Genomic DNA, 24,012 nt, shown 5'->3' with positions numbered 1-24,012 from the left:
CTACGTGCATTTCACTTGAAAGTTCCTCCACCATATTCTTCCACTGCAAACTGAATACTGAAGTTGGCTTCAGAACTTCAGAAAAACCTTCCAGGCAGAATGTGGTGAACAGAGTTTTCAGAATGTTTTTCACTGCTACAAAATACAGAGAAAAAAAAAAAAAATCTCCACCCACAGCTTGATATGTAGATTTTTCACATTTGCTAAAAAACAACAGGTGGTGGGGTCAAAATGCAGAGTATAAAATTCTAAAGCAGTTTCAAGCTTATAAAACAATTATTACTACAGTTGTAGTGCTATTGCTTAATGCTGCCACTAGTAGTAATAATATCAGCAATATTAATGCTGCTATTACTTAAAAGTATAAAGCAAGATAGAATACAAATTACCTGGTGAACCTGAATTTCCACTTTCAGAGCCTCCTGTAGAGTCTGCAGCTCCATTCTCTACCTTCTCCACTTTCTCTAGATGTATCTTTGCTGATTCCAGTGCCTTTAGTTTCTAGTTTCCTCTTTAACAACAGTGCTATAGAAAAATAAAGGTTTTGCTTTGGTTAGTGGAGGAGAGAAGTCAATTTGAAAAAAGGAGATTATAACAGTACAGGAATTCAGTAGTGAACTATATTCAACTGCAGCTTTCTAGCCTAAACACAAAATGCCTGCCTGTACAAAATGCCTGCCTTGGAGCCGTTTAGCCAAATTTGTTACTTCCCACATATCCCAAAGTTGACATACTTGTCCCTTATCTTAGTTTGCAGGCAGCTATTTCCTACCAATATTCTATTGCAGTTGCATATTAGATTAGAAAATTTAACTATTGAGAATGTTTTAAAAAAATCTGTGTAGATGAGAAAATATTTTGGAGACTAAAATTCTGCAACCCGAACAGCAATAAGTTGTTAAACAGAATGTACTGCATTACCGTACTTCCATGATACTATGAAACTGTTCTTAGATGGGACGGTCTGCATGCAATTTAACAGAACAACATTAATATACTAATAACCCACTGCCTGAAGTTTGTGCCGAGTTAGTCATTTCAGTTGAAAACTATTTTGGAGGAATACAAGATTGATATAAAGCAGCACAAGACTTACTCAAAAACATCAATTTTAAAATCCTTTTAATCCAGGAATTCTGCTTGTAGAACATGAGTATGAGTTTATCATCTTCACTTGTCCTACAAACAAATTAAACCCCCAGCCTCTGACATGGAAAGGCATTATCAGCCGTACTTCTAAAAGTTTTGAAAGTTGGACAAGAGATTTTTTGTTCAGAACTGTGTTAAAAGTATCAGCTTCTGAAACAGGACTAGGATTCCCGTCTCTGTCCCATGTGCTCAAATCACAATGGAACCTGTGTAAAAAGGTCTATAAACACATACACATAAAAGTCATCAGAAAACATTATATAGCAATCTTTCCAGTCACTTCTCCATCTAGACACTACATATTAAAGAATTGCTGGAGTGTTAAAATAGTTTCTTTTTTTTGAAAACTGCTCACAATTATTGCACAGATATTGTAGCCAACTCAGAGGCCTTCGTAATGGGACTTCATTGTTTTCAAAAGGATATTGACAGTTTAGATTAGACATGTAGGCTGTAAAAGGAGAATAATACCCATGTCAGAGAATTTTATTTTAACATTGTCTCACGACACTAAACTGAAGCACTGGACAAGTTTGTGAACTCCTGAAAATAAAATGTTTTGGGAGGGAGGACGTTTTGTTTATTTAATTGTTTCTCTTTCCAAACAGAAATCTGTTACAACAAGAGAAGACTACAAAGCGGTTTTAAAAAGCATTGTATTTAAACTCATTCTTTGTCTGTGCTGTCTGCTGTTAGTTTAAAGTTACTTATTTAAATAACAAGGGCCTGATCAGACTTTCTAGTCAACACATGAAATGACCTTCTGCAAGGGCCTCTCCCATACATGACACCGATGAGTGAAAACAGCTGCCTTTGCAGCACTACTCTCTGTAAAATTGTAATTTGTATCAAGGGATACATGGAAATTACATATAGTTCCCTGTTCTATTACCACAAACAGTAATGAGAAGACAGAATCCCAGATTATTACTTCCACTCACTGACAAGAACAACTATAGCCTGCATTACGTCCCTACCACTGCAGTTTCAGGAGAAACCATGCTTCAGAAAACCACGTGGGAGACTGGCTAATGAAAACTGGAACCCACTGCAGAGGCAAAAAGGCTTTCATAACCCTTGGAAATTCATTCTGGAGTAAAGATACCAGCAGGTGTGGCCAGTGTCTTTCTCAGTGTGTCTTCAATGAATGAGAAGGCACTCATGACAAATATCTAGTATCACTCTATAATTACATATTAACTTTAAAGTTAAGTGCAAAACAGCAGAAGAGACTGTTATCTCAACTGAGAATGTAAACAATATCCATAATTGTAATACATGTGACTGTAAAACCCAGTACTAGTTCATGGGAAAAAATGACACAGTACTTCTGTAGAAAAAACCCCAAACATATAAAGATTGAGCAACCACTACTAATGCACAACTTCACTTGACAGACAGAAATTATAGTATTGACAGTTCATAAAAACGAATCCAACCTAATTTCATAGATGCCTTGAGTAGCTAGAAAGACTTTTCAAAATTAATTTTTAAGAGGTTTAAGAAAAAAGTGATAGTGCTTTGCAGAAGCAAGCGGTTGCTCAGCCTAGCAGTGTTTGCAGGGGTGTAGACGCAAACAAATGCAATTCACCTTTGTATTGACGAACATATACTGTGACAAGTAAAAAAAACAAAGCAATTCTAGTAACATACCAATCATTCAGTTCCATCCCAAAATGTTTGTTACAATTTCAGATTTTTCTTTCATTGTAATTTAAAAAGTTAGCAGATTAAGATTCCTTAAAATTTATTCCTTCAATATATAAAAATTTGAAACAGGTGCCATACTATAACTTCCTGAAGAATTTATTTCAATTTGTAAGACTGAAGCTTCCAAGAAAAGGCAGAAGATATTAAGAAACTTTTGACCTTTCTTCTTCTTGCAGTTCTGGGTTTCGGGTTTTTTTAAGGTTTTCTAACTCTTGACTCCTTCTTCCTACTTCCCCTCCTCCAGTATTCCCATTATAGCCTCAGAGCAACTCACTTTGCAGTATCATTTACTTCCAGTTACCTTCTGCCAGCAAAGCTACACTGAAGCACATTTTAAACATAGGAAACAACCTCCTCTTCAAAAATTAAGGATCTGACATCTAAGGAAAGAAAAACTAACACTGCTTCATCAGCAAAGGCCACACAATAAAGAATGATCTTTTGTGATCACCTCTGCCAGCTGCTGTATTTTTCAGCTAGCAGCACCAGTGTTCTCCTTACTAAAAAAAGAACCAGGATGAGCAACTATGAGAACTTGGTTAAATTACAAATAAGACACCATAAATCTGGCACAGCATCCCAGCCAAGGCATGCATCACCACTACTTTAAAGACAACGAAACAGGCAAAGGTCAGTGAAGAATTTATTACGAGGTTCTGAAGTGTTATAAGCATTCAAATCATCAGTGGGGTGGGAGAACACATTAAGATGTTAACTTAAAAATTTGGTCAAGTTGCTGATTTCTGAATACGAAATATATACAGTTGTTATCTAGTTGTACCCCTCTAGAACATGCTCTTGTAGCTTCCCTTCCCAAGCAGGAATAACTATCCAGAGTTATCCCTGTCCAAAATCTCCCTGAAGTACCTGAAACACTTACCCAATGATCATTAAAAAAAAAGATCATTCCTTACCTCCAAAAATCCTAGACTATATTTTTCTGTTTTCTATAGAATAACATCTAGAAATATCTATGAGGGCAGCTGGTTAAATATTGCTAGTATTTCATCTGAAAGCAGGTACAGAATTACATAAGCAAGTGGTCACACATTTTGTGAGTGCAAAAATCTTCAACTTTTCTTCTTTTAGACTGAACTTCAAGGGAAGATTTTAAAAACTTAAGTCCAGTGGCATTATAAGCTACCTAGAATACCACATCTGAAGATGTATAAAACAATCCCTGGATTAATCATAAAACATAGTGCATTTTCCACTTTACTCTTATGACAGCAGAATTATTTTAATTAAAAAGCTTGCAGGTGATTGAAATTGCATGGATGGGTTGGTCTGCAAACATCCCTCATCCTGTTAGTTTTTAAAGGAAAACATGCAAATACTTTGTTCAATGCTAGAATCAGTGATTTCCAGAAGGCAAGCAGAGGATTGTGGAGTACATGCATCTCTTGCACATCCACACATACTTCCAAGCCTCAGCCAGGAAGAGCACTGAGAGCAAGAGGTAAATTTGCCGTTCCTTGGATTGATTTCAACTACTGGAGGCAGCAGTCCTCCATTCAATTTCTTGCTGGCACGCTTTTGTTATAAATAATCCCTTATTTCTCATGTGGTTGCTTCAAGACTTAAAATTTCATACTCGGGTAAGTACCCCAATGCACTGCAGTAAAGGTAGTAAATGTTTACGTACTATGTAACTATTCAGACACTGAATGAAAACTTTAACTCTACAATAATGATGTAAATGCATTAGCACTTCTCTATTCTTATCTCATTTAAAGACAATCCACATCAGAACCTCTAAAATATTACAAAGCTATTTAAACTATGGCTATTTTAGAAATTACACTAGAAACACAGCTGACAAGGTATATATATCTACAAACACAAAGGCAGGACCCCTAGAAAAGCCATGAATGCCTTCTGCATATGGAAGAAGCTCTGAATAGACAGAAGTCTTTCTGCACCAAAAATCCCTTCAAAAAAATTTGGTTTTCACATTACACAGAAAAAAATTTAACATTATTATTTTTGAACAGATGAATTTAAATGTCCACTGGACTTGCAAACCCTTGGGCCCAAATCTCAGCCCTACAGTGATTTTATTTATAGGACTAGGGCTTCCATCAGTAACATTTACTTTTTAAGATTTTACTTCTGAATATAAGAACAGATAGGATTTCAGCTTCAGTAAACATCAAACTTTTCCAGGAATGGATGCTAGCTCTTCATATCATCTATTCTTAGGTAAACCATCTTAGCCCTGGGAAGAAGTACTTACCAGTTTTGAGAAAGTTATTCCCTTCAGCTCTCTACCCCCTCCTGCAAAAGAAAAAACAACAACAACAAAGATAATTACAAACAGCTTAACTACAGTTTGAAACAGAAAAAGAAAATGCAAAGATTTGGAAAGTTGGGGCAGGGGAGTTTTTTGGGTTTGGCAGAGGGTTTTTTGTTTGGTTTTTTGATCTTTGGGCATTTGTTTTTTGGCATTTTTTAAAATGTTGAAGCTAACTATAAAGCACCACTTGGAAAGAAAATCTGTTTGACATGGCAGAGAAAGCCAAGGAGACTTACAATTCTAATCTGGATTAAAATACTAACAATTACTGTCACTAGGGGAAGAAGAGATTACAGGTACGAGCTTTTCTAGTTCTGTCCAAGGCCTGTGTCCCTCTCCCCTGGGGGAAACACCTCCTCTCCATCACATTTCCTAACATCTAAGTCACAAGCCCCGTCAGTTGCCACAGCTAAATATGACAAGGTTACCCACCCCAGACATTTGCCCACCACCTCTGCTAGAGGCCAACACAACAAAGATGGTAGAGAAGGTTATGGGTCAGCACAGTCACTAGAGCTCAAATCCCAGAGTACTAATCTAAAATGAAATCAATGGCAGTTTAAGCTAATACGCCAGGTCACGAACTGTGAAGGCTGAGAAGATACACTGGCCATTACACTGCCTGTGTCACGGAAAGAACAACATTTAGCAGTGGAGCAAGGTAGTACCTCTTAAATCATCCTCATATGAATCATAAAAAAAAAAAAAACCACTTCGTGAGTCAGAGTCCTAAAAAGATAGCTAAAATATAAATGATAACTCATTTGCTCAATTACTTTGCCTGATGTTAAAAAAAGCCTCCAAAATACTCCAATTTTCTAGTAAAATACTAGAATATTAGCCTATTTTAAGCTTCAACTCCACAGCTAACAAGATCTTTGCAGATATATTTCTATCCACACACAAGTCATCGCAGAGCTGAAGTTTAAGCCCCAGCCTTATAAATAGATACAGCAGTAGAAAGCTACATAATCATCTCTCTCTCAGTAGAGACTAGCACAAGTGGAGGAGTTTACATTTACAAACCAGCAGAACCAGGGTCCTGATGAACACCAAGAACAAAAAAGAAAACAGGAAGCCTAACTACTGGTAGCGAGTGTAAGTATTGTTGCCCTCCTAGTCTCAAATTTTATCATGCATTTTGAACAACAAAATATTACAGAAGATAAGTTGTTAAATTAATTTTAGAGCAATTTCAGCTAAGTTAAATAACATCCAACTATTAATTTGGTAGGTTACGAACCGGAGAGTATGAATTGTTTTGAGGCTATACTTAATTTAAGTGCATTTGCTCTAGATGCTACAGAATTTGAAATCCCTCATTGTTGAGGGTGCTGAAAAAGGCAGGTGTGATTCTCAAACTATAGTTGTTTCTTCTTCAATATTAACACCTTAGTTGTCACCTCCAGCTCCCACTATCAGTTAGTTATTTCATTGGTCCAAAAATCTATAGAGGAAGCTCTTCCATCACACAAGCACTAACCATCCCTCTTCAACAAGTAACTACAACTGTATCTCCATGATATTAACAAAAAATAATTAAAAAAAAATCTCACTGCTGTAGATAACTGATTCTAGAAAGTGAAACAAAACAGTCGGTACTACACATCTGCAAATACAGTCTTAGAACAAAAGAGCATGATTTTTCTTTTAAAAAAGAAAAATATCAATTTACTTGTAGCACAAGTACACACATAAACTGAAGAGAAAACAGTCACTTAAAAATAACAACATGATTAACTGTTCCTTCCTTCCTTTTTTCCCCCCTACATAGAGGCTCGCCTCCATAGCAGGACCCTAGCTTCATCAAGGCCGAACTGTGCAGAAAAAAGCTGTACAGTTATAAACCTTCGGATTGCATTTAACCACCCTGAAGGGCTGCAACCCCAGGCTGAGAACCCAGGGGCTCCTGAGGACAAAGTCAGGAATACCAGGAGTTTAATCGTGACTATCCGAGTGATTTGCTGTGTTGCCTTGGAGAAGTCACTTAGACAGGACCTAGACAGTGAATGAAAATACATTTGCATCCTCTTCTGTACATAATTTACTACAGGCTTTTTCTTAAGTGTGTGTAACAGGTTAATGTTTTAAAGTCAAGGCTTTGGAAATAAAAAATACTTTAATTCTGTCGTCATGCAAGTATAGTATTTTTACTGGTATTTCTGCTTCATTTAGCAGAGGAGACAAAGAATAAAGTATCAGCTGAACAATTTCTTTCCATTCTGAGTTTTCAGTTTGCATGCTTTTTTAAACTCAACATCTAAGGTCTACAACAAATAAGGAACTGGTTTCCTCACAGCTAGCACGCTAACGAGAACCACAGAAAAACTTGTGCCTGATACAAGCAAGTTTTCTTAGATCGGGAATTGAGAGAGAGAAATGAAGAACATACATCCAAGACTGGTAACTCCAAGCATGTTAAACAGACTTACGTTTTCCATTGCTGTTAACATTTTTATAGTATAGAACAGTTTACGACCAACTAAATCCGTAGTTTTGGTTCTTGACAATTCTCTGCATTTTGTGGCTATTGGGAACCAACCCGGAATAGTATTAATAAAAAAGGTACTAGATAAGATCCGCTCTATAGATGAAATAAGATTATTTCTTGTTCACAGCAAGGGTACATACACAAACTCACACTGCCTCTCTCGCTCTCACTACAAAACACATTAGAAAGTTAAGATTAGACAGTTCACAATCACTCATCTCAATACAAAGAGTTTAACATTTTGCAGGGTTTCTTAATAAACACCAGCAAGTAGAAATGCATCACGAAATCTGAGCTACTCATTTTACTGAGGTGGCCCTTCGGAGGCTCTAGAAACACGTGCTGTAAGCTGTCTGAGGTATGAGCCTGCATGGCTAACTCTCAGATTATTACAGTATATTCTGTAATATTTGGGGGGTTTTAAAACCCAGGCTCTAGGAGTCTTCTTTCTACATGCATCTCTGCTTTTTATTAAGAACCCTGTCTTCTTCCCAAAACATACTTATGATCAGAAAAAAAGCTTAAGCAATGTTTACCTATGTTTACTACATGCTAAAATAAAAAGCAACTAAAATTAGCATTAACCCAGTAAAACATCAAAGGTTTAGAAATTTGTTTTTCTTAGTGAGATTGACTGTTGAGAATCTGATGTTAGTGTTACTAATTGGAAGGGCAGTTTGATATATACATACAGTAAAAGCAGCAATACACCATCACCCCCGATAAATAAAGGCTCTTAACCTTTTCAACAATTCTATACAACATACTTAGGGAAAAACACACCACCATTACCAAAACAATCACATTCTGTAGATCAACCTTAAACTTTCTGCTGAAGTTTATAAATAAGGAGAAAAGTTACTCTTTTCATGGGACTGTTATGAAAATGAATACCTCAAACACAAAACTCCTATGTTTAAGGCCTAGTAGCCCCAGAGGACATGAGAAGAACTACACATGGTGGTTAAACATTTTAGCATACAGCACCTGAAGGTTTAAGACTACTGAAATGCTAAGTATATGTATATTAAGATGTTTGATTAAATCAAACAGATACTTATTACCATCTTTAAGTTACACAATAAAGCTTATGCTACTGTAACCAGAGACTTCTTTCAGAAAAAATGGGAGAAAAGGCACATTTAGCCATTTTTTGTTAGCATTTTTTCCTAACTCTAGAAGCTACCACACGTTCACTGTCAGATTATGTAACTTTAATTAGGAACTTTATATGTACATATCACATTACAATGTTTAATTATGTAATTTTTACTTTTTGCCAATAGGACTTTGGTCTTACTCGGTACACAGGACGGACTCAGATGAAAAAGGATTAATTGTTGCGCACAGGAAATAGTGAGCCTGACATTCTTTCACATTTCAGAGCATTGCTTGGCAATATTCAGGGTAAAGCACTAACTAAAAAAAATATTATTTTTTATTGGTGCAAAATACACTGCACACAGAAGGGATTAGCAGCTTTCTCTGGACCTCTGCCTCTAGATGTGAACTCCTCAAAGCAGCAGCTCTCCTTCCTGTATTTGTAAGCTATCCTGTATATAGAGAGCACTCTATCAGGACCTTCTAGGAAAACAAGTCCTAACAGTGACTTTATTGTGATTTTCAAGTCAGAAATGAAACAACTCATATTCCTTACCTGGATAGGACTTCTGCAGTCTCAAGAAAAAGACAGACCAAACGCAGCCCAGACAGGGGGTATACAAGCTATTTCAAATTACATTGTTATTATAAGGCTCATGTTTCAATGACCATGTTAGCAGTGCCAGTGCTGCCACTTCTGTGATTGAAAACAAGCCTCCCATGTGCCAGTGCAGGGAACCTGATCTTGCTGTTGTGCTGCAGGTGGGAGAACTCCCAGTCCACCCCAGTAACACGTGCCAGGCACATGGTAAAGGGACCAACAGGATTGCCCCAGATGACTGGGACTGGCACTGAAGTGCACTGGCCATGCCTTCCAGTTTGTCCATCTCCACAACTCCTTTGTAACTTCTCTCTCTTTCCCCTCCCTATCCCCAGCCAATACTGGTAGGTAACTCCCACCTGGTCAAGGAGCTTGGATTTTCTATTGATGCATTCAGACAACCTATAGGATTCAAACTACAAGCTCCAACCCTGCCTCCGACTTCCTTCTGCCACAATGATTAGCCATGAAACAGATGCAATTTAGAGTTTAAGACACCAGAAGCTGATTTCATTTGGTGACAGATCACCTTCTTCAAAACAGTTTAGAAAACCACCAAACTAAGTTTATATGGAAGCATGTGATGCCATCATTCGTTTTTGCAGAAGCAGTACTGTATTTAACGTATAGAAAATGAGTTAAAAGACTTATTACAGCTAAAAAGACCATCCCCACTGCAAAGACAAAACCACCTCACAACCCCATTTTTTAAAGTATCAACCAAAACTTGCTATGACAGTCAAACACATGTAAGCAGATGAAGATTACTCTCTTAGCTCCGCTTGCCCTAGGACTACAGCTCTGACAGGCATTAGTAACTCTTTCTGAACGCAGTCTTTCCCAGCATCTAGGGGGTGGGGATGAGCTCACGCTCTCTAGCAAAGTGCAGAGCCACATATGGCCTAGCGGAAAGTTCGTACGTTTTAAAATCTCAGGATAGCCTCTCTCACTTAAGCAGATTTAAGGTACATGTCTCTGCACTTTTTACCCACACACAAACCCCTCTTTGAACAGTCTATTTCTTGAATCAGAGAAGCTCATCGTAAAGCCACTCACAACTGAAAGGGAAAAAGGCTGCATAATTTAACTCACGAAGGATTAACCATTTAAGCCATCTTCAAAATAAAACACTCATCCTCCCACTTCTCACACACATATACCTTCCCTCCTTCTATAGGAAAAAGGGTAAGGTGCTGCCATTTAAAATCAAACCAATTCAAACCAACCCACAACAAATTCACCTCCCTGCTTTTCTATTTCCTTCCATACAATAAACAAGGGATTCAAGGAAACGGATTTTTATTTTCAAATAAAAGCTAAACTAGAAAATTACAGAAACTGTGCCTCTCTAACTTATGACCATTATCAAGCCTGGCAGAAGTTCTTCCTGACTTGATACCAAGGGCTCAATGAATTACCCATCCAATCCCTTCTAACATTCATAACATTACCAGTACAATTCTGCTTTTTGTACCCAGAAACCAGCGTATGGGGGTGTCTTACAGCATTGTTGCATTCAAAAGTTATGGTATTGCATACAGAGAAATACAAACAAGAACACTAAGCCTCACTTTGCTCAGTGAGTCACCATTCACCAGTTTTGGATAAACACAAAATCATCTTCTATGCAGCATGGCTAAACTCCTGCTCGCATAAAAAGCTGGACGATCTTAACTTTTTTTTAGCGAATTACTTTGCTATTTAGAAGGGCTGTTTATCTATACATATACTAAAAAGAAACCCCAGTCCTAATTAACTCTCTAAGTTTATGCTTTACTAACAGTGCAACAGTAAAGTTTCATATTTGAAGCAGGGAGCCACAGAATTTTTTGCAGAAAGGAAAACTTCACATGATGTAAAGACAAATCAGTGGAAGGCACAGTTTGATGTTGGTTTCTAAAAACTTTTTGTCGCATTCTGCCACACTCCATAAAGTTGCTGGAAATGTTTTTTTTAGAAAACAAAGTTTATCAATTAAACTTAAATCACTGCAAAAAATGTGAGTTAATCTGTTAAGACTTAGAACTGGATTTTTTTTTTCTACATTATTCTCAACTTATTTACAAAGTACATACGGCTGGGAGAGAAAAAAGATGGAAGGTTAGATATATATTCTATTTCTATATATTTCTATTCAATAGAAACTAGAAGTTGTCCCCTCTCAGCTGTACTACCCCACTGTTTTCTCTTAAAACTTATAAGAAATTCAAAGGAAAGTTACTTGGAGATTAGTGTGTTGTTTTGGTTTGGGTTTTTTGGGTTTTTTTGTTTTGTTTTGTTTGTTTGTTTTTTTAATAACATACCTGGATAAGTCAGTTCATTAACCTCTACTGTTCTTAAGGTGTTCTGTAAATTTCTCATTCCAGTCATTGAGAAGTTTCCACCTACCTTTCATACTTCAGAGACATAGGACTATTTGGGTAAAAGCGATAGAGGAGAAGGAGTTGCGAGGAGAAGATTGCTTTCTAGAAAGAACACACAGAGGAAATCTTCGTAACTGATTTAACAACTGAAGATGCAAGGAGAACAAGGGAAAAAAAAAAAAGAAAAAATTCTACTCCAGTATTCACTGAAGTATTTTTCCCCTCAAATTCCATGAAGAACAGAGTGATCTCTGATTTCTTGTTTTATTCTTTTAAACATGACGAGAAGCTTCATAGTGAGTACCAAACTATTTTTCCCCTTCTAGCAATCCACTTCATCTTGGAAAGACCTGGCATGTGGGAATGATGCATGAGTGAGGCAGAAGTGCCTCAAAAGTTTTGGGAAGAGGTCCAGAATACAAGGGGAGATGATCTGAGCAGTGCTGCAGGACTGCAGGCATGAAATACAAAACTACAGGTATCTCTGACTATCACTGCAAGTGCTACTGCATTACTGATGGGGAGAACTTCAGGTGTGTGCACATCCCCTGCTTGTAAAAACTATTCTTTGAATTTTAGCTATTACCAGAGATGTTCAGAGGACCAAAAAAAAAAAAAAAAAAAAAAAAAAAAAAATCAGCAAAGCAGCCAACGTCTCCGCCACAAAGCAGTGACACCCAAGGACGGCCTTCCACTTCCGCAGCAGACAGAAGTGCCATGAGCTCCATCCGCCAGCAGGGGGAAATGCCAAACAAGTGAAAAAAAAGTTAAAACGGCAAAAAAATACAGATGAGGAATAAAATTAAACAAAACAAACCACTCCCCGCCCCACCCGTCAATATCCTCAGCTGTTACGGAAAGAAAAGATTCTGCTCCTGGAGAGGGGAGGCAGGATAAAGGAAGCACATACGGCCCAAAGTAACTGAGTATTGTGCTCATTCTGCCAGTCTTTAGAGAGGAAGCAGTGAAAGTGCCAGTCCAGACTGTAAGCATTTAAGAACAGCATCAGCAAGCAAAAACAAGCCTTCAGTTTCAGTGCTAGGGCAGAGTGACTGCAAATCAATTAAAGTTTTCTTAAATCTAGCATTTCAGTGAAGAGCAAAGTTTTGTGAATGCACAACTGAGAGAACTGAGGTGAAAGAATATGAATTTTTAAAGGACTATCCAACATGAATGTAGGAACTAATTTAAAGTGAATATATGTATTCTAGAAAATCGTTCTGCATTATAGAAGACTTCCTATTACATTTACACAGAATCCCAAGAGTCTGGACTTTTTGTTGCTGAAGAGATTTCAGAACAGCAGGGGTCCCATTAGACACCCTATTTTTCCTTTTACCTTATAAATGTTATCTGTACACCATTTCCATGGTTACAAAGTATAGTGAAAACTACTAGAGAGAGTATCAGTTAAGGGAATAAAACAGTGTTAAACATCTCTTGATGAAGGGCAACTTGCATGCAGACAGGAATCAGACACAATTACAAAATGCATTTTAAAATTAAGCAACAGAAAACCAAAATTTGTTGAACAACATAATTTAACACGCATTTACAGTGAAAGCAGAAAAGCCCTGCAATCACAAGGACTTTCAGTTTAAAGCAGCACAGGCTAAGAAGCACAAGGAGCAACAGGGAGACTTTCAGTGACAGATTTATGGAGCTTAGCTACACAAGCTTCTATTGATGTTACCTTCCCACAACTACCAGACAGAAGCTAGGTACGCACACAGTAACAAGCAAGCATTAAAAAATGAAAATGGATTGTAATTAGTGATTATACGGTAGGGCACCTTACAACAACAGGTAATCTTTTATACTTCCATATTTATAAAGCTCTTTCAAAATCAGAAGCTGTACTTTCAGTAAAGCTCTTCTCTCAGTGTGTCCATGAAACCTGCTAACTAAATGACAGTTCTGCAAGCATGCACAAGGAAAGATTAGACTAACAATACATCAAGAGGTTTAAGTAAACACCAGTTCTGAGCAGAGTTTACAGCTCTACCTCCAGTTTCTCCACTTTCATTTAATTTATCCTGCAGCTGGAACACTCCCACAGACAGCTAACCTATTTGACCAAGGCACTCTCCTTTATGTTCTCTTCCAGCTGTGAAGTCCTACCACCAGCAGTCCCCATTCTTTCTGAGGGCAGTGGAGGGCGAGGGAGTGTCACACTCCACAGAAAGTTGAAGTGATTCACAGATAGGCCTGAGTAGCACCAAACACAAGCTTAAGCAGCAGGAGAACTGGGCCAGCAGCAGAAGGGACACTGCCTTCCTTCCTTTACCAGTCATAGAGTTCCAGTGTGCTATAGCAGTTAAACTGAGCACTCTACTGCTTTTCTTTTTAACTAAAGCAATCATGAAGGAGCCACCTTTCACTTTCACCACCTGGTCAGAAGTTTGGCTTGTGAGTTATGTTTTCAGTGATCCAGTCATGTAGACACATTCTTTTCATTCTGAGACTGGAAGGCCAACAGGACAACTGGGGAAGAAGAGTCATCTGTGTTTGCCACGCATCTGAATTCTGTATGTTCTGCTTGTTACTCAGGCAGAAGAGAAATCACTATTATTTTCTGCTTATCCTCATTATGGCACAGGGGATAACAGCCCTCTACTTGTTTACTGTATCATCCAGGAAAAGACTGTGTAAAAAGGTCAAGGAGAAAAAAAAAATCATCATCTAAGACATACTTTGAACACTAAAATTAAACCAACCTGTGCTGTTTTCTCTATGGGTCAACTTTCATATCAATATACTGAAACAAGCACTGGTCCACACTGCCTGTCTAGCAGAGTTCTCAAAATAAACGGGCCTCTTCAATTTATTTTAGCACAAGCACTAAAAATAAGCTATTTCATGTATATAAAGTACAGCAGTATAAACTCAAAAATTAGCTGCTAACATACATTCTTGTGTTCTGTATTTTATGATACTGAAAAATACTTAAAAGAACACAGGAGCTATGTTGTCTTTTGTAGAACTTTTAACAGGAAGCAAGATGGCTCAAAATGAGAAACTACACATAAATTCTTGCCTTTACGACACTACAGATCACTGGCTCTAATATGTCACAGGCTTCTGAATAATTGTCAGAAGACAATACAAAAATGATTTGTTAGTGAACAGATGTTCACATGACAAAAGTATCAAAGGACAATCATTTGTTTCTTAATCTGTCTTCAGATTTTAAAATGAAAAAGGTAATGCTTCTCACCTGACAGAAGTGATTTTTTTCTACAAAAAAAAACCCTGGCTATTTAATTTCACACAGTTCCATGCAAAAAGAGTCTCAGAATTCTGTTGATTCTGTTGGGTGCTCTGAACCCTGTAAAAGGCAGCTGGGACCCTCTGCTGCTACCAGAAAGGTATCACATTTTCCTCTCCTCTTGAATAAACACAACACCTGTTCTAAGTACAGCCTGCTAACATTTACTAAAAAACATCCTCATTCTACATTTGAATTTTATTTCCTTTTCAGTCAAACTTATTTCATTTCACCAGCTATCATTTAATTATACTATGTTGTCGTTTTGGCATTTCTGATCTCCTGAGCACAGAGACCCACCAAAAAAAAAACACCAGCTTAAGACCATCTAACAGTAAGTACAGCACGGTCTGTGTATAGATTAAATCAAGAAGATAAACAGCATTAGAGTTTTCATGAGTTTCTAGTTTTGCATACTGATGAATTGTGATAGAGTACTTAAAGGCATCAACACGCTTTACCAGTAGTCTAAATAAAGTAGGCAGTAAACAGAATTAGGTAAAACATGCTTGTTTCTAACTCCAAACTAAAGAGAATACTGAAAGCTCCTTTCTCCCCCCCTCCATCCCAAAATAAAAGCGTTGAGTGAGAAGGGATTTCATTACATTCTTAGAACTGTTCTAAGCGAAGTCAAATCCAGCCACTCGCACTTAGCATGCAGGCTATACACACTCCCAAGTACGTCACACTGAGAAAACACGCTTGCTGAGCTATCTGCCTTCCCAAGGCCTCCAACGCAACTGTCGCTAGGCCTAAATCAGGTAGGCTCTGTGTGCAGTGCTGCTGCAGATGAGCTGCAGTCCACCCCTTCTCCCCACTTCCCTTCAGATTTAAACCACCAGATCATTCCAGCATCAGGTTTTTTTTCTCTGCTTCCTTTAGCTGTAGTGTCTTTATTTAAAAAGATGAGTGAATCACAATTTCCTATGCAAGACATGGCCCTAATTTTTTACTTCTTTACTACACCAGCTACACTGCAGCTTCTGAGCCATTGTCGGCTGTTGTTTTTCGTTCCTTGAACGCAACAGGACTCTGTCTGCCAGGCTGCATCACTGTTCTCACAGGGTACCTCTTCAGGGGAGCAAGCCCTTCTCGCTTGCTTCCTGCTGGGCTCTATGAGCATTCAGATTTCTCTGTTCTCTCAACCGATACAGAAGTCCAGCACTGGTTCAATATTCACACAGTTCTCTCTTTCAACACCAATTCCTTATCCCCTTGTTTATTTTCATACAAAGCTACTAAATAAAAGTGCAGTTAAGTGGTGGCCCAAGTATCTCAGCGTTCTTTTGTATAGAACTTGATTTCTCTGCCAGGTTAATCTTACTCTGACAATTACTTTAAGCCTTTTACTTTATGTAATTCAGCATTTTTCTGCTCTTAGGATTCCTAACTACGCTGTAGCTTTGCAACATCCAGGTTCAGGACAAAAAAAAAAGTTTTGTCTCTATATAGAATGAACTCTCTCATTCAGGCAACATGAAACAACATTGAGATAAACATCACGTTTTCCTCATAGCTTCTCCCTGAGTGACATTTTGGGTAAAGCATTTGATGCAACAGTCTCATAAGACTGATGCAGAACTACTGGGGAAACACAACAGCATGAACTCAGGTATAAATGAAATCTCAAAATACATCTTCACCAGGCCAAACAAATAGGGGTAACATTCTGCAGGTCAAACATATCTCAGAATACCGCATTAAAAATAAAACAAACCAACCCACCACTTTAAAGAACACTATGACTTACAGGTAAGTACAGAAATACACTTTACCTGAATACTGGAGGCAAAAATGGTTTCATTACACTTTCTTTAAAAAAAAAAAAAATCCACACAAAAAAATCAAAACCGAACCAAAAAAAATAAGTCACCACAGTTTGTTCCTTCCACGGAATGGCACACAGCAATTCAAAAATAAAAGACTTCCCAGACAATCCAGCATACGTAGAACTTTTCTTTAATATATTATTTAAACAGTGATTTAACTAGCTCATTGCAATGGAAACCCTGACACACTTGATCCATAAAACATTTATGACAGAGTCCTAAAGATCTCACTATTAGACAACAACGAACACAAAAGATGGACAAGTGAGAACAAGTTCATATACGCACGTTGCAAAGACCTGTTTTCTCTCCCCCATTACAGATTTGTGTTCTAATCTCAAAATTTGAGCAGCTGTTTCCACTCTCTATTCTGCACAATATACCTAATACCAGATTTATTTCAGACCCACGTCCTCCAAGAAGCACCTGCCCTAGAAGAAAGGAAATACAAGAGGACACCACCCTCCAACACCCTTTTCAGCCCCCTCTGCTGCAACAAAACATATATCCTTGTAGCAGGCAGGCAGTATTTAGGTTCCCAAAACAAACACAAGCATTTTAAAGAACTTTAAAATGAGACATTTAATGTCTCGGAAGTCAATCCTAGTGAATAATAGTCCCTACTGTCATTTTAACCTGTGCTAAATGGCGTATTTTCAAATCATCTATTGGAGAAACATTAAGAATTTCAATTATTTCAGCCCTTTCTATTTTCTCAAGTTGCATTAACAAGCACATAATATCTGGCACAGATTCTGTGGGGGAAGTGGCTTGTATATCATCCTTTCATACACACTACAGGCTCCAGTCCTGGAACAAGGCAGAATGCTAAGAAGTACTTTTTTTTCTCCGAAGAGGACCGGACGGTTTAGCGAAAAGACCAAAGGACCCTGGGACCAGCAGTAGCATGTGTGGCCAACATCACAGAATGGTAGGGGTTGGAAGGGACCTCTGTGGGTCATCTAGTCCAATCCCCCTGACGAAGCAGGGTCACCTACAGTAGGTTGCACAGGACCTTGTCCAGGCGGGTCTTGAATATCTCCAGAGAAGGAGAATCCACTGCCTCCCTGAGCACCCTATTCCAGTGCTCTGTCACCCTCAGAGGGAAGAAGTTCTTCCTCATGTTCAGACGGAACTTCCTGTGCTTCAGTTTGTGCCCGTTGCCCCTTGTCCTGTTGCTGGGCACCACTGAAAAGAGTCTGGACCCATCCTCCTGACACCCACCCTTAAGGTATTTCTAGGCATTTTCAAGGTCCCCTCTCAAGTCTTCTCCAGGCTAAACAAGCCCAACTCCCTCAGCCTCTCCTCGCAGGAGAGATGCTCCAGTCCCCTCATCATCCTCGTAGCCCTCCACTGGACTCTCTCCAGTAGTTCCTCATCTTTCTTGAACTGGGGAGCCCCGAACTGGATGCAGTACTCCAGATGGGGCCTCACTAGGGCTGAGTACAGAGGGAGGAGAACCTCCCTCGACTTGCTGGCCACACTCTTCTTAATGCACTCCAGGATACCACTGGCCTTCTTGGCAACCAGGGCACACTGCTGGCTCATGGTTAACTTGTCATCCACCAGGACACCCAGGTCCCTCTCCACAGAGCTGCTCTCCAGCAGGTCCGCCCCAAGCCTGTACTGGTGCATGGGGTTGTTCCTCCCCAGGTGCAGGACCCTGCACTTGCCCTTGTTCAACTTCATCAGGTTCCTCTCTGCCCAACTCTCCAGCCTGTCTAGGTCTCACTGAATGGCAGCACAGCCTTCCAGCATGTCTGCCACTCCTCCCAGTTTAGTGTCATCAGCAAAGTTGCTGAGGGTACACTCTAACTCTTCATGCAGAGTGATGACTCTAACTTACACTCCAACTCCTCATTCAGAACTAGTTCATTTGGACAGCTTCTGTCAAGTCACTTGACGTGTTTCATCTTCCAAATACAAACACACAATTAATAATGATACCTGGTTTGTAACACTGCAATTGTTCGTTTCATGGCTTTGTATGTTTTCAGAAGTGTCTGAATAAAGTTCACGAATACACAAAACAATGGTTTATCAAGGTAGAGACAGAGAACCAAAGCAAGATTCAGCTCTTTAGGTTATATGTGCTGCAAAAACAAAACACAGTTTTCAGACTTCTTATTCATGAACAGCTAAAACTGTCACTGCTACTTTTTCAAAATCTGCATAAAAGTTCTTATACTAGCAGTCAAGATAACAGTAATTTTTGTGAATTAAATTTCTTGTAGTTATTAAGTTCCTGCTGCAGTCACACAGTACACTAGAGACTGTTCAAATTCCACAACAGATTAATACTAACCTTCCAAAATAATTTTTTTCCACAACTTGCCAAGCATCACAAGTATGCACCCACACAAGAGCACAAGCTGCTAAGAGCTTCTGAGTATAATAATATAAAATTATAATTCAAATTACCAAATGCACAAATAGCAACCAACTTGAAAAGCGGTTGATTCCCCCAACAATAATCTAAACTACCCAGATATCTGAAAATTTGTACAATCCATAAACACTGAGCAAAGTACAGGATGCATTTCCTACAGCAGGTAAACTGTTACAGTCTGGATGTCACATCTGCATGTTCATACATGAAGCATTAGTCTTCTTGCCTTCCAGGCTAAAGGTCTTCTGGACAGAAGCATCTGTCACAGCCCTTCCTCCTACCACTCAGATATGATAACAAAGAACACATGTACTGCTCTGTCAGTCTAATTATTTAATCCCCAATCAATACTTAGAGCAGAAAGGGAAAGGTAAATTCATATGTAGAACCATAATAATCAAAATAAGCATTACTTTCTAGCACTATTTATTCCCTGAAGTGTTTGTCCCCACTTTTCTAAAAATTCAACTAGTTAATACAAACTGCCCGCCACCCCCCCCAAAAAAAAAAAAAAAAAAAAAAAATCAAACTGAGATGTTCTAGTTAAACAAGGTTTAAGCCTACAAGAGTAACACCTGCCTTTTGCCTGACAGTCAAACTGCCTTAAAACTGATCATAATATCCCTCATTGAGATCAATGCTGGGCCAGTGAGAAGTTTTGGCTTTCAAACCAGCTTCAAACAAAAACTACGAAAATCCTACTAAGATGATGAAGAGATAAGCATGTGATTCTTCATATTAATTCAAAAAATAAACTTACAGCTGGTCACAACAAACACATGACAAACTTGGTTAAAAAGGCAAGACAGACTTCTACAAACTGGAAAAAGGAAGAACTAAAATAAGAGGCAGGGAATGCCACTACCTACCAGAGACGATATAATTCAAGATAATGACCTTACAAAGCACTGGCCATTGAAACTATCTTTAAAAAAAGTTACATCTCTAAGGAACACTCTCTTCTAAACATTCATACAAAAGATTGCAATCTTAATGAAATGAAGCTTTTGGATATCCAACTTGAAAGCAAAAGAAAACGGACACTGGAATATACACATCTTGAACAGCAAAAGGTTCACACACCATCTTGCATCTAAAACAAAAGCAAGGTGAACCCATCTGTACACCTCACACCACCTTAGAGAAAAATCCATGAGAGGACCTCCCCCTTCTTCAGAATGTATTAAAAGACTGAAAATAAGGAAAACACTAACCAGTCAAAAAGCAGGGAAGTTACTATAACAAGGATCAGGGTTGAGTCTGTGAACATACTTTTAACTGATCTGGCTAAAAGGGAGGTGGCAGAGACGATGATGCTTTCCATTACTCCAGATAGTTAAAATCAAAGCAAACTTCAAAGAGTTGTAGGGGATCTGATAATACTGATTGATTGATTTTCATTTGTCATTTTATTGTCCTGTGTCGACAAGTGCAAAATAACATACTGAGAGGGTAAAATAAGCCTAGCTATAAATACACAATGGTGAATCTAAACTAGACATTACTACTTCGGAAAAATATTTTGAGATTATTGCAACCAAACAGTTCAACTCCCAGCAGCAAGAAGTCAGAGAAAAATCTCAGAAGGTATTGAAACAGAACAGAGAACAAACAGGGAACATTCTGCTGTGATGCACGCTGCACGTAATTCTGGCTGCTCCACCTCAAAAAGAGAGCTAGAAATGGTACGGAGAGGAATGACAACCAAGAAGCATGTTTAAAACAAATGAAACTTTTTCTCACATCAACTCACTACGCACACGGAAAACGCAGTTAAACTGCGTGGAACGTGCTGCTGTGGAACACTATAGAAGCCACCAGATACAATCGAGTTCACAAAGGCAGCAAACAAATTCACCTATAAATAGTTTGATGCTGCTATTCACAATGCAATAGCCCAAATGTAGCTTCCATCTCAGGCAGTGGCTAAACAAGTGTCTGTCAGATATTTACTGTTAGTATTTCAGCAGTTGACAGAATTCACCTATTTCCTACGCCGTTCAGTCAGCTGCTGCTGCTGGCCACTGATAAAGGCAAGATGCTGGATTAGATGAGCATTTGGTCCAGCACAGTACGTTAGTTCTTACATTTAATCGCATTGAGCAGCCATACCGGTACATGTCTTGGGTGGTTTTGGAGGTTGGTTCTTCTGGTAAACACAAACCAAGCTATAATTAAAGTATGTAATATTAAAATCAGAAATTGTACCTTCTGAAGCAGAAATCAAACTGCTTTATGCTTATTGTGTAATATAATGCAACACTGAAATAAAGACAGGATCATATATTCAAGGGTGTGGGGCTTTTTCGTTTTTATGTAACCCACCAGACTGCTGAAAAACTCTTGCCTAAGCCCCTCACTAATCAGGATGACAACCCAAGGAAATTCAGGCAGTTACTCTCTCCTGACTGAGAAAGACCCAGAAAGTTGGAAAGCAGCACTAAACATAAGCCATGGATGTTTCTGGAAAAAGTGCCAAGACCCATTTAAGATTGGCAACGATTTGGCTTCCTCCCAGTTGACCAGAGGAAAGATCTCTTGAACCAAAGGATTCAAAGGGAACATGTAGATGAATGTCTGACTCCTCTCCAAGAAAACTGCACTTGCCAAAGTCATCAGGTCCTGTCTGACCCTGAAGCAGTACCGGATGCTCTCCTTTTTAATAAGGAAGTCTAGCTGAAGAAGTACTACTGTCGCAGAAAATGCATAACCTCAAGCTGAGGCCCAGGACAAACATCGAACAGAATTCTACTAGGAAGTACTGCTAATCCTGCTAGCAAGCACTGTCTAAACAATTTGGTGAATGTCTGCTTTCTCATCACTGTCAGCTCTTCTGACAGATGAGCTTTTGAAGATAGCCAAGCTGAAAGCCATGTAGGATAAACAAGCAGGTCTCAATCTGTGAGAAACACAGAAGTTTCATTTTCTAGAGCCCAAATTACAATGGGTCTGGAAAACAAAGCAAGTGTCCGGTATACACCACCCTTTAGTACTGCTGTAGGCCAGTACAGATGAAGATGGATGTACCCAATAAGCTCATCATCCTTATCGGGAACAAGCAAGTATCAAGGATAAAAATATATTGGAAAGCACAGAAGCTTTGTGATCAGTTTCATGAAGACGCAGTCATTGCCTCAATAAAATTATTGCTCAGCTACACTGGTGACAAAGCTGACCACGATCCAGTTTACATCAGAAATCTCTTAAATCACACAAAAAGACAACAAAATAAGAATTCCAGGCTGTGCTACATTTTGTTTTCAATTCACATAGGGGGTAGTATAACTTTGTTATTTAAATAACCTTCTGCTTACAGAATCACATAGATTGGTTTGGGGTTCTTTCATTTTGGCTGAGGGGGGGTGTTATCTAGGCCAGTAGTAGCATTGAAATTGGTCCAGCTGAAAAAAAAAAGCAACATAATGCCCTTGTCAGCCTAAACATCATTTGTGCAAACTACACAGACAACAAATCACACTACAAACTAACCATTCAAAGAAACTGTCACTCTTATTTGTACTTGGGAACTTCAAATTTACTGGATGCTTTCTCACTCCATGCTGTCACAGGCTGAATGTTTCAGGTTGAATTTGCTGGTATACCCCAGAGAATCGCAAGCAGGTTTAATTGTAACGTGTGTGTACCAAGTTTCTTCATGCTTCAGTGCTTCTGCTGATCATCCACGGTGCAACATTTCTCTCTTCTCCATCCCACCAGTAAAGTCCATCACAGATGTGTAATTTGTCTTCCAGATACGTAACTTGGAAAGTTCTCTTCTGAAGTGCCCCATCTCTCACTGAGAGCAAATTCTAGTACCAGGCAAGGTATAAAAGAGCTCCAAGGAATATCAAGAAACCTCTCAAATCTCCTTCATATTTTTGGCTCACAATAAAAAACAAATGCTTATTCTCTTGCTCTCTTCCAAAGTTCAAGGGGAGTTTCTGCTCTCCCTTGTACCTGCTGATACTTCTTCAACTATCACATGGGAAAACTCCGCTGATTCCAATAGATTCCAAAAGACAGGCAATGATTTTGATATGTCTTCTTCCCTTCTCACAGATCAGGCTGCATGGAGATGGAGGAGGAACTGGACAACTGTATGGGTGTCTCCAGACTTATGCCCCTGCAATTCCAAGCCATTGCTCTTAGTGACGATGCAGGCTGACCTTTCTGGTGCAATATAGTTCTCACATTGGTTTACTTCACATTTTCATGACACTTGTATACAAAGCAAAACTGTTTCCTTTGGCAACATGGGGATGAAGAATTGAATGTGTTCTCTCTGAAAAACACAGTGCCAGCCAACACTACCTCTCTGGATCTCAGGCCTTTAACACCAAGGCAATATACCTGAGAATTATTTTAGAAACATTGTTTCATTAACCAGTAGTGACTAACTGCACCTGATCAGGAGAAGCATGCCAATCACTCAACTGTTAACACCAGAAGTTTCAGTACATCCATCTACAAATCAAGAGATCACCAAAAAGAGAATTCCGCTTCACAGAAGTCACACTGATATTGGGCAGAGTATAACACTGAAGAGTATGAGACGTGGTAGTTACTGAAGTTGCCTTGTATTTGGCCTTGAAGCTGTCTCCACAGTTACAGTGCTGAGATGTCACAACACAAAAACACTTCAGTAAAGAGACTGTATTAAACCAGCTTACTGCTGAAAGTCAATCCCAGGCTTATGCAGAACCAGAAGCTCAAAAAACAAACAGCTCTAATGAAACATTACAGGGGCTTATGCCAAAGTTCCCGCGTTCCACAAAAACTCTAAGACACCAGCTGACACCACAAACAGTACCATTA

At 38.8% G+C, this 24,012-nt stretch overlaps 1 protein-coding gene across 7 annotated transcripts in view; it reads right to left on the bottom strand.

The window, feature by feature from the left end:
* The window catches only part of PHF21A (PHD finger protein 21A), a 140,587-nt gene that overhangs the window by 101,513 nt on the left and 15,062 nt on the right, over positions 1-24,012 (bottom strand). For all 7 annotated transcript variants that reach the window (XM_075425691.1, XM_075425686.1, XM_075425692.1 and 4 more), the window contains exons 2-3: positions 5,096-5,136; positions 390-525 (exon numbers count right to left, since the gene is read on the bottom strand). In XM_075425691.1, the coding sequence (XP_075281806.1) occupies positions 390-443 (54 nt within the window). In that variant the 5' untranslated portion in view covers positions 444-525; positions 5,096-5,136. The remainder of the gene's footprint in view (positions 1-389; positions 526-5,095; positions 5,137-24,012) is intronic.

Source organism: Opisthocomus hoazin, chromosome 7, assembly GCF_030867145.1.
Source record: "Opisthocomus hoazin isolate bOpiHoa1 chromosome 7, bOpiHoa1.hap1, whole genome shotgun sequence".
Classification (NCBI taxonomy): domain Eukaryota; kingdom Metazoa; phylum Chordata; class Aves; order Opisthocomiformes; family Opisthocomidae; genus Opisthocomus; species Opisthocomus hoazin.
The sequence above is the reverse complement of the archived record's forward strand: the minus strand, read 5'-3'. Positions and strand labels throughout refer to the sequence as shown.